Raw genomic sequence first — 12,341 nt, forward strand, 5'->3', positions numbered from 1 at the left:
GTAATTACCATTTCAAGCTTACTGGTAGACATGCACAAGAAGACCAAAGTAACTGCCATTTCAAATTTACTGATAGTTATGCACAAGAACACCCAAGTAAGTACCATCTCAAGCTTACTGGCAGACATGCACAAGAACATCTAAGTAATTCCTATTTCAAGCTTACTGGTAGTTATGCACAAGAACACCCAAGTAATTGCCATTTCAAGCTTAGTGATAGACATGCACAAGAACACCCAAGTAACTGCCATTTCAATCTTACTGCTAGACATGCACAATAACACCCAAGTAATTGCCATTTCCATCTTACTCATAGACATGCACAAGAACACCCAAGTAACTGCCATTTCAATCTTACTGCTAGACATGCACAAGAACACCCAAGTAATTCCTATTTCAAGTTTACTGATAGACATGCACAAGAACACCCAAGTAACTGCCATTTCAATCTTACTGCTAGACATGCACAAAAACACCCAAGTAATAGCCATTTCCAACTTACTGATAGACATGCACAAGAACACCCAAGTAACTGCCATTTCAATCATACTGCTAGACATGCACAAGAACACCCAAGTAATTGCCATTTCCAACTTACTGCTAGACATGCACAAGAACACCCAAGTAACTGCCATTTCAATCTTACTGCTAGACATGCACAAGAACACCCAAGTAATTGCAATTTCAAACTTACTGATAGACATGCACAAGAACACCAAAGTAACTGCCATTTCAAGCTTACTGATAGACATGCACAAGAACACACAAGTAACTGCTATTTCAAGCTTACTGGCAGACATGCACACGAACACCCAAGTAATTCCTATTTCAAGCTTACTGATGGACATGCACAAGAACACACAAGTAATTGCCATTTCAAGCTTACTGGCAGACATGCACAAGAACACCCAAGTAATTCCTATTTCAAGCTTACTGATAGACATGCACAAGAACACACAAGTAATTCCTATTTCAAGCTTACTGATAGACATGCACAAGAACACTCAAGTAATTGCCATTTCAAGCTTACTGATAGACATGCACAAGAACACTGAAGTAATTGCCATTTCAAACTTACAAAAATGGTACTAACAGCAGCTTCGCTAGGCGCTCTGCATTAAGAGGTTAGTGTTAGGACTGCTCGGCCTGGTGTCAGAATAATATGATTGGGTGGGACATCATGCCACATATCTGCTGCATGATGCCCCAGTGCTAGACATCACTATAAACTGTCACACTGCAGACATCATAGCGATATGACTGAACAATTGTTAAAGTTATGTTAAAAATCCTAATCACACACACACACATTACAATTATTGAACTGTGTCATCAGCATAGGATGAAACTCAAGCTGGATTGATCTATATGTAAAAAAAATGTTAAAAATCCAAATCACGCACACACACACATACACACACATTACAAACACGCGTTACAAATAATGAACAGTGTCACAAGTATAGGATGACACTCAAGATGGATTAATCTATATGTAATGGGGTAATAAATGCAGAGGTAATAATCAATTGCCAAAAATGCAAATGCCATGGGATATATACTAGGTCACAGTCACCTAGTTTTTGAATGGTTCAGTTACTCTCTGGAGAGCATCCACATACAAATTTTCATATGTAGGTTAAATCCGGTCCAAGGTTGAGGATTGTTTTATTTTCAGGAATGACAAAGGATTCTCTATTGTTCTGTTCACTCACCACCTACCATCATAAAGTCCGACAGCAAGTGGGCCACCCAACCTGACAAACTTATGTCAGAGCAGATTGTGACCTGTGGTTGTGGGGGGTTCGAACTGAATTTCAGATGCTAGCCATTCTCTGTTCTGCCACTGAATCAGGAAGTGTGTGATTTCCATTGAGATCTTATCTGCTGATCTAATGGGCAAGAAATCAGTGACCACTGGGAGAAAAAGGTCATCTGTAATGGGTGTTTGTAGAGGTGGCCAAGATTCACAAGATCTGCTGCCTCATTCAGAAGGCTGAAGTGTTAAAGAAATTCCCTTGCCATGATAAACTTTTTGAAGAAGCTCTCTCTGATGCTAGAACAATAGTCTATGCATTTGGGAGGAAGATGGACTAGGTTTATATCAGTGAGGAACTCCACACCCAGATGAATGAAATGTTGGGAAGGGACAAGAGCTGACATGTCATATTTACTATGCACTCTAAACTTCGAAATGAGACAAAGAAGATTGTGCATGTCCTTGAGAAAAACTCTCCTACTTGCCTGTCTGCGAAAGATGCAGTTAGATGATGTATTGCTTGTTTGGCCAGTGTAATATTGCTGTGTTCAAGTCCAGCCTCTATCTCTGACACTTGTCACCCTGTCTCTGAAGCTGCTCATGAATGAGTGAACCAAGAATTGATTCTGTACTGACAACTGCAGAGGTAACTCCTGTACTTCCTGGTTTTTAATTTCCTTGATACATCCTCCAAACATAAGTGGAGACCGAAAAGGAATAAAGCACAAATCTGTTACATGGTATGGTTTAAACGATGCACAGCACAGCAGAGTATCCCTTCACATTAGATCTAAGTTATAGGAGACTGTTAGGGCATTCGCCATAGTATGATGTACTACCCTATTAATGCTTTTAGAGATGGTGACTGACCCCATTCCAAATGAGAGCGAATTCCCAGTCTTCTCTGCCAAGCGGTACAATGCCAGAGAGGTTAAATCCAAGAGAGAGGAAACAGAACCACATTTTGAAATCACAATGAAAACTTGTCTGTCCACCTACTAATAGGAAGACATATCAATGGCAGTGAAATCGGTCGAGGCTAGAAAAATCCATATGATAGGTGTTACTGTATAACCTGTACTAATATGGAAAAAAGGAAGCTGGAAGATGATCTGCCAAAATAATGTCATTATCTAGGTCACATATTTTTGTTTATAAACACTGGCTATTTCTGCAATATTCAAAGATAGGGGGCAGAAAAAAAAACCTGAAGCCCTGACTTTTTATGCTGTACATATAACCTGCAGTAACTTTTCATACAGGGTAGAATCAAACACATTTCTTATATGGCAGCATTAAAACTGAATTCATTTCTTTCCATGGTAGTATTAGAATTATTCTGAGACTCTAAATCAGAACGATCATCAACTTGGGAGTCCTCAACCTCCAGTGGGTATTTCCTAGGGTATGACTGGTTGACTGTTCAACTCTTATCTGAGCATTGAACCAGCATTAGGGGTGTGACTGGGTTGGTTGTATGGCCAGAAGTTCAGCTGATCCAAACAACGAAGTCAGCATAAGACATTGGTTGTCAATGGTATGGATGAACAACGTTTGAAAACTGTACCAAGTCTAATGTGTCCATATGGATATGTGGAATTGTCAACAGATGAGACTGCAAATATATTACTAAAGTATGCTTGATGGCCAGGTGCTTGGACATGTTGGTTGACAGCCAGAGTGGCAATTAAATCAACAAAAGAAGGAAGCTGGACGGGTTAGCTGGCAAAACAACAAACACTGAAATGATCAAAAATGTAGTATACGCAACATAGAATTATTGTTTGACTTAATATACCACCAAAAAGGACTGTTGGATGGCTATCCAGAACAAAATAGAATTCCACAATCCACAGATTCATTGAGGCTTTCCAACAGGATACAGCAAAAGTTAAAACTAGAACTGATATAGAATAAGGGGATGTAATCTGTAAGAACTACTTCCCTTTGACATTACAAAGCGGAGATGGGGAGACATTTTCAAGTCTATGGGAAAGCTTGATTCTTGATGTAGCAGAAGTGTGATTCCCAATGCTAATTTAATTGGGTAATGTATTTGACAGAAAAATTACTTATTTCTTATCTAAGTAACAAATATAGCTGACAACACAATCACTACTGACAAAATGCGAAAAGTGTTTATTGTAAAATGCAGGCTACCAATCTGTAGCCAAAGTTAACACAAGTCTTGGTATTTAAACCACCCATATTTATTCATTAAAACTGATGCCTTCAAAACCAGACCTTTAATTCTGGAAAAGTCCTAAATATATGCATCCAGATAGAAAGAAATAAAAATTGTTTCATATGATGAAAGGAAAGACCAATGAAAACAATAATTAATTTGATTTATTTTGTATTTTTTTAAATACATTTTTCTGTCAGACATTTCATTATTTAAAATAAGATATTGTACAATATGTAATATTAACAATATCTTTAAGACACCTCCATGGCATATTTTTGCAATATCTCATCCTGGTGGTGATATGTACACTATCTTTTAACAATCTGATTTTAACAAACTACATCATAAAACAGACTTGGATTTTTCTTTTTTACCCATAAAAATAAATAATAAGAAAAAAACCAGAACTACAAAGGAAAGAAATCCAAGATAAAATTATTTCATTTAAAAAAAAATAAACTTATCAAATTTTGTGTTTATAGTCTTTCTTTAGTTATTTATCTTCCAATGTGAGATCAGATGTTTTCTTTGTAACTTCTTTATCTTCCTCTCCCTCTTTCTGTTTTCCTTCCTCCTCCTCCTCTTCTGATTCCTCCTCCTCTTCATCATCATCATCATCATCTTCATCATCTTCATCATCATATGATGCTGCAACATAAAATTAACACCTAGTTCTTAAGACCAATGAATTTCAGAATGTCTCTAAATTAATCATGATAGCATATGGCTGATTTCAAACTAATACTGCATCAGTGCAATAATGTATGCTCAAATTGCAGCTTTCAAAGATATTTAAACTTTTTCAATTATTTTCACCTTTTGGAATACTTTTTAGACACAAGAGACACCCTTTAACTCTGAAATGTGCAATCTGTGAGGAAAGTATATGGAAGTACAGTTTAAAATATATATAACTTGTATCATACAAATGTTATGCATTTCTTATAAGATATAATTTTGCATACGCTTAATGTCTAGATCGCCTATAACACTTATGTTTTATTAAGACAAATACTTCATGACTATTTTCCCACAGAATTTTTTTCTGGCACAACTCTTGGAAAGTTTAAACTTTTCCCTTCATAAAAAGTACAGCATTTCCCATTTATTTTTATTTTAATCACGAATACTCTGTTGGCCCTGCTGTTGTTTTTTTAATTGTTTGTGTTTCTGGCCTACCTTATTTTAATAAGTCCGTGATGCAATGTTCAATATCCAAAAGTTATTATCAAATTTGACAGAGAATAAACAATACAGAGCATTGCTTCAGTATTGCAATAGTCTTTGAAGATACATGCTGATATCAATTTTGTCACTACAAAGCTATGCCAAATCTGGTTGTCAATAATCTTGTCACTATAAAGCTATGCCAAATCTGGTTGTCAATTGTCTTGTCACTACAAAACTATACCCAATCTGGTTGTCAAAGGTCTTGTCACTACAAAGCTATGCCAAATCTGGTTGTCAAAGGTCTTGTCACTACAAAGCTATGCCAAATCTGGTTGTCAAAGGTCTTGTCACTATAAAGCTATGGCAAATCTGGTTGTCAAAGGTCTTGTCACTACAAAGCTATGCCAAATCTGGTTGTCAAAGGTCTTGTCACTACAAAGCTATGGCGATACTGGTTGTCAAAGGTCTTGTCACTATAAAGCTATGCCAAATCTGGTTGTCAATGGTCTTGTCACTACAAAACTATACCCAATCTGGTTGTCAAAGGTCTTGTCACTACAGAACTATACCCAATCTGGTTGTCAAAGGTCTTGTCACTACAAAGCTATGCCAAATCTGGTTGTCAAAGGTCTTGTCACTACAAAGCTATGAAAAATCTGGTTGTCAATGATCTTGTCACTATAAAGCTATAGCAAATCTGGTTGTCAAAGGTCTTGTCACTACAAAGCTATGCCAAATCTGGTTGTCAATGGTCTTGTCACTACAAAACTATACCCAATCTGGTTGTCAAAGGTCATGTCACTATAAAACTATACCCAATCTGGTTGTCAAAGGTCTTGTCACTACAAAGCTATGCCAAATCTGTTTGTCAAAGGTCTTGTCACTACAAAGCTATGCAAAATCTGGTTGTCAATGATCTTATCACTATAAAGCTATGGCAAATCTGGTTGTCAAAGGTCTTGTCACTACAAAGCTATGACAAATCTGGTTGTCAAAGGTCATGTCACTACAAAGCTATGCCAATTCTGGTTGTCAATGATCTTGTCACTACAAAGCTATGCCAAATCTGGCTGTCAAAGGTCTTGTTGCCACAAAGCTATGCCAAATCTGGTTGAAATTTAACATTCCTTGGTAAAGTTACATCATTCACACCAAAATCAGTATTAGGAAGAGCAATCAAGTGACCACAACTCCTGTAAATAATCTTGTGCAATGTAAGAAATGAACTCATTCAAGTTTTTATTGATATACAGCTGCATTCCTAATTTGGTTTAAAGTTTAAAGAAAACTTTGGTAAAGTTATGCAGCAAAAACAAAGTCAGGAGGATGAGTAAACAGTATCCATAACTCTTGAAAATGATATCGTGAAATTTAGAAACTGAACTAAGGTGGCAGGGTCCAGTTTTGTAAATTATTCTCTGGCAAATTTATTTGTGAGCTAGGATACATCTGTGAGCTAGATGTTTTCGGCTTGCGTTGTTCTTGAAATTGATGTCAGGCATGTACACCTTCCATAGTTACTCTGCAATATGTTGGCAGTGAAATACTACATGGGTTTGGGGCAAGTAGAATATCTCAAAAATGGCTTGGATGACAACTATTTTCAATTGCATCAGCCTGTTCAGTACACGCTGTTTTGCAAAATTTTCATCTAGAAAAGGGCATGTGTTTGCACTGTGAGCATCCCATGGTGTCAAAAAATGACCTTCGGACATGAAAATTGTAGGTATAAATTTGGGGTTGAGGTGCATAAACATTTTCTGTTATGAACTGCGATTGACTTCTCTGGTCAAGTGGATACTATTCTTATGTTTTTTTATTATTTAGGTATCCAAAAATATCGACCTTTTTGCCCTCACTTGTGTATTTTTTTATTTTATATTTTTTAATATTAGGTCGCTGATTACGGCATTAATTTTGTACATAAAAACTGGCCCCTGCCCCCTAATTTCAGTATTTGTAAAAGGAAATTTAGGAGAATATTCAGTGGGTACAACTCCTCTGAACTATGCAGTAGGCTGGACTGGATTGGTTTGCTGTTTTATTACATACAAATTTAATCTTGCATGCTTAATCTGGCATTTCAATACAACTGTTGAATCCGTATTTCTGTATCACTCACCCAGATTCAAATAATTTAGGTGCCTTCTTTGATGATGTAATGTAAACTTGTATATATACCACTTTGTTCTGAATTTCATTCATACAGTAAAGCTTAAAAAGTGTAAACAAAGGGGGTATGTAATAAACAGAAAAATGCATTTCATGTTTTGTATCAAGTGGAAGTAAAGAACATTTTTGATATGGCTTATGAATATTCACAACCTGATGGTCTTGACGTATCCATATGCCATATAAAACTCATTCGTTCTGCAGTTTTGTGTATTTATGGAAGGGCAACACAGAAAGGTTATACACTGCTTAGTCAAACGGGTTAAGTGCCTTGCCCAGTGACACATCTCAGTATCCAACCCAGGCTGATCTTATGGTAGGATTTCAACCCTCACCTTTCTGGTCACAAGTCTGACATGCTAACCACTGAGAAACTGCTGCAAATCAAATTCATACATCAATATAAATCTATAAAAGTTTGCCATACTGAATACACATTCATCTTCAAAGTTTGCCATACTGAATACACATTCATCTTCCCAATATGCCTCGTGGAAAGGAAGTGGCTCCTAAAATCCACCCAGAACATCAGAATTTTCTTGGATTTAAACTGCCTGTTCATTTCTCATTACCACTTTATAAAATGGGTACCACTCTCAAATACAAATTTTACATTATGCTTTATCTGATGGAAAATCATACTGGGATGTGTGTGTGTGATTTAGATTTTTAATGCAGCTTTAACAATTTTTCAGTCATATCTCTACAATGTCTGCATTGTGACAGTTTATAGTGATGTCTAGCACTGGGGCATCGTGCCACAGACATGTAGCATTATGTCCCACCCAGTCACATTATCCTGACACCAGGCTGACCAGTCTTAACACTAACCTCTTAATGCTGAGCACCAAGCAAGGCAGCTGTTAGTACCATTTTTGTAAGCCTTTAGTATGACTCGGCCGGGGATTGAACCCACACCCTCATGCATCTGAGGCAGACGCTCTAAGCACTAGAGCAGTCATACTGGGGATAAAATGTACCTCCAAAGTGGAGAGTTCCCAAAAGAAGTAGATGATGGGAGCTACTTTGACAGGGACATTATTTATAGTGTTGTCAGTGTGCATTGATTACAAGCTTTAATCTCAAGAAATGTATCCAAATAATAATTTCTTAATTGCACAGTGCTGGTATTAAGTCAAACACAGTATTCCAAGTAAAGTTATCTGGCAGAAAATAAATTATTGACGGGTGAAAAACTGCAACACAATCTGTCTTGTTCACACATTACAAAGGGATGGATAATTCATCAAGATGGTCTCTAATAAAATTTACAGACTGTAAAAAATCTTAGAAACTCAAAAGATGGAACATGCAGAGTATGTCCCTGTATTCCTCAAACTGTTGGAGCATAAAACTCAAGCTCAAAGTAAAAAAATTGGGACATCTTTAACCCTGATTATGATGAGGGCAGAATTACTAGGGTTTTCATCACTTTAATCCGTCTCCTACATTACTGATCTTATGAGACACACTGGCTAAGAAAATCTTGAACCTTTTATCCTTGATGTTTTCACGTACCATTTCCATACTCTGTCAAATCATAGCCACTACTAAAACCTTCATGTTCCTCATCATCATTGTCACCACCATAGGAATAGCCACCTGCAGCGCCATAGTAACCATATCCCTCCTCTTCATCATCTCCTCCTCTCTGGCGACCATAGACATATTTTCGAGCTGAAATGATAGAATTTTTTAAAAATAAATATTTTCATTTAAAAAATATATTTTCTGTATTGTTTTTGATGAAACTGATAGGTCATTTGAACTACTGCAGTTTATAGCACCCGTTTTTCAAGAATTATGCAAATCTCAAGAAAACCATTATCTATAGGTCTTACTGAAACAGTTTGCTAGGAGTAATAATATAGATCCTGATCCGCAAGTGCATTATGCTATGGAAGAGAAGGACATTTGTTGTTTGCAGTCTGACTTGACTTATAAGCAAATACATACAGCACACTGTCTCTAATATGAATGTAGAACTATACCAATGTATATCCAATTTTTCTGTTTCATGTGCAAGAATTAAGATACCTGTATACACTGTCAACTGTCTGATCCTAAATCCAAGCAGGCATTAAAATAATAAATACATGTAAATAAAAAACAAAGTTTCTTAATGCAATGACCTCTGATGCTGCTGATTCTTTGAGAATTAATTTCAAACCAATATTTTTCTGTATGTTTGATATTAAACTTTTTCATTATGTTTGAATCAAACTGTTGAAGACAAGGTACATAAATTCAAATTTGTCTCAAAATCCACTTCTGTACCTATTGGTGAGGAATCCACACAAACAAAAACCTCACTTAAAGCTAATCACAAAATGTCATAAACTGAAATAAAGGCATGATGATTTTTTATGCATGTCCTAAGGATGTCTAGCACTGTGGCATCATGCTGCAGACATGTGGCATGATGTCCCACCCAGTCATATTATCCGGACACCAGACCAAGCAGTCCTAACACTAAGCTCTTAATGCTGTGCGCCAAGCGAGGCAGCTGTTAGTACCATTTTTGTAAATCTTTGGTATGACTCGGCCAGAAATCTAACCCACGACATCAAAGGCGGATGCTCTAACCACTAGGCCACCAGAGCAGTCTTGACATCAGGTAAATCAGACGTTTTGAAAAATGAAAGATATTGAATGTCACTACCACTTTTATTAAATATTCTTGTCAAGTTCAAGATAAGTAGCAATATTGCTTTGAATTCAGATTTTATCTTCATATATAAAATGCAAAATATTATTATTTTTGTGGTCAACCATGTACAAGTGTCATCCATTTTTCAAGGCAAAATGTTAAAATGCTTTTGTGATTCAGAGAAGGATGAGCCATCAGCAAAGCAAGCAAAAGTCCTGCAAAAAGTTATTTCAGACCTCCTGGCTGACGGAGTTTGACTTTGAGAAGCAGAGAATTTAAGAGGAGCATGTTATTTACAACACATACTGCAAACACCATATCAACAACAGTGATTCTGGAGTGTACAACATCTGTTGTGTTATCCATACCATCTAGCATCAGAACTGACGCAAAAAGGTGTTCTGCATCTCTTTTTAGATTCTGACCAGTCACGACAATGAAAACAGTCACGACAATGAAATCAGTCACGACAATGAAACCAGTCACGACAATGAAACCAGTCACGACAATGAAACCAGTCACGACAATGAAAACAGTCACGACAATGAAAACAGTCATGACAATGAAACCAGTCACGACAATGAAACCAGTCACGACAATGAAAACAGTCACGACAATGAAAACAGTCACGACAATGAAACCAGTCACGACAATGAAAACAGAACAATGTATTGGTCTAATCCGCTGAAACCAAACAGCAGCTGGACTGAAATGGGCAACCATCATCTACCTTCTGGAAAACCACGATTTGATAATCTTACAAGGGTGGGCATTACATGTTTGACACTTGCTTGACAGATGTGGAAAGAAATTTTCTATGCTGAAAAAAATTCAACAAGATCTGGGATGTCTTAAAAACAGTACCATCCAGTCTCTGAAGGGCTCACCAATTGATTGTGGGAGGAGGGTGTAGGTTGAGGAGAAGATATATACTTTTTTCCTAATCTCAAGATAAATATTCCTTCCACTTATAACTGATTCTTTTTTTCTCAAAAATCAGAGCTAGATTATTTATTTCAAGCTATCTGAGGACCAGAATGTTTTTGTAAAACATCTCAGCGCCCCCCCCCCCCATCAGAAATCAAGCCTTCTATTTAATGATTCTTTTATTTAAATTCGGTCAATTTGAGAAGTTATTTGAAGATTTTCCTATCTGGCAATAATGATGGCAGTCCAGTATCATTCATATGAACCTGAAAGGTCTTCCTGCTAGGCTGCTTTCTGTCAAACTTTACAAATATGTCTTATTTGCAGCTTCTGAGAAGCAGTTTAAAGGATTAGTACTATTTTCAGCAATGGCAATGATGCCTGGAGGTTTATTGGCATCATCTATTACCATCTGAAAGCCGTTCAAGCAAGAATGATATGTGCCAAAGTTTGGTAAAAATTGGCAGGGTGGTTTTTTGAGAAATTAAAATAGCAACTGTTGATAGATGCATGATGTACAATGCACAAAAAATTACACACTGTGGATGTTAGACAATACCATAAAGTCACTAGGCCTGGTGAGCTAAAACTAATGGAGGAAATTTTCATACAATCGCCATCAGATGTCTAGAAATCTGAATTACTGAGAGTAGATTGAATTTCTTTTCACTCCCTTTTCATCTTCACCAACATCATTCTATTTCTGACACTTACTTGACATGCTGAGTTCTTTGGTTTCCTGAGTATTCTGGCCACATTTGGGGCAAGGAATGGACTCACCCTTCTGATACTTAAAACCCTTTCTCCTTACATGGTCTTCACAGAAGCAAATCTGAAATATAAAGCAAGTGTGGACAAAAACCCAAGTAAGTTTTGGCTTCAAAGATAAAAAAACTGTCCACTTAGCTTAAAAAGAAAAACCAGACTAATTAAGTTACTTAAAATTGTGCGTGTGATTTGGATTTGTATCATATTTTAACAATTTTTCAGTCATAATGATATGATGTCAGCAGCATGGCAGTTAATAGTGATGTATAGCACTGGAGCATCATGCTGCAGACATGCATTATCATGTTCCACCCAGTCACATTATCCTGACACCAGGCCGACCAGTCCTAACACTAACCTCTTAATGCTGAGTACCAAGTTAGGCAGATACTAGTACCATTTCTTTGATAAGACTGAGCTGGGGTTCAAACTTGCAACCTCCCACATCCAATATAGATGCTCTACCACTTAGGCCACCGAGCAGTCAACTTAAACAGAATCAACATATAAACTGACTTAGCTAGAACACTAGCTTCAAAAAGACAAAGCTACTGCTGCATTTTGTGAAACCAATATTTGGGGATATCATATGTAAATCAACTTGAATCTTTTGTCAGATGCACCACAGAGCTAGTACAGATCAATCAAATTATATAGTCTCTAAGAAAAGCAAGATTACAACGAATGTCATATTATACACATGCCTC

At 36.8% G+C, this 12,341-nt stretch overlaps 1 protein-coding gene across 1 annotated transcript in view; it reads right to left on the reverse strand.

Moving 5' to 3' along the window:
• Positions 1–3,875: 3,875 nt before the first annotated feature.
• Positions 3,876–12,341, reverse strand: part of LOC149796781 (zinc finger protein 330 homolog) — a 66,342-nt gene continuing 57,876 nt past the window's right edge. Inside the window, exons 8-10 of the mRNA XM_089961438.1 lie at positions 11,581–11,698; positions 8,808–8,966; positions 3,876–4,595 (exon numbers count right to left, since the gene is read on the reverse strand). Coding sequence (XP_089817564.1) covers positions 4,441–4,595; positions 8,808–8,966; positions 11,581–11,698 — 432 coding nt within the window. The 3' untranslated portion in view covers positions 3,876–4,440. The remainder of the gene's footprint in view (positions 4,596–8,807; positions 8,967–11,580; positions 11,699–12,341) is intronic.

The sequence above is a fragment of the Sinohyriopsis cumingii genome, chromosome 6, assembly GCF_028554795.1.
Source record: "Sinohyriopsis cumingii isolate HCF-2022 chromosome 6, ASM2855479v2, whole genome shotgun sequence".
Taxonomy (NCBI): Eukaryota; Metazoa; Mollusca; class Bivalvia; order Unionida; family Unionidae; genus Sinohyriopsis; species Sinohyriopsis cumingii.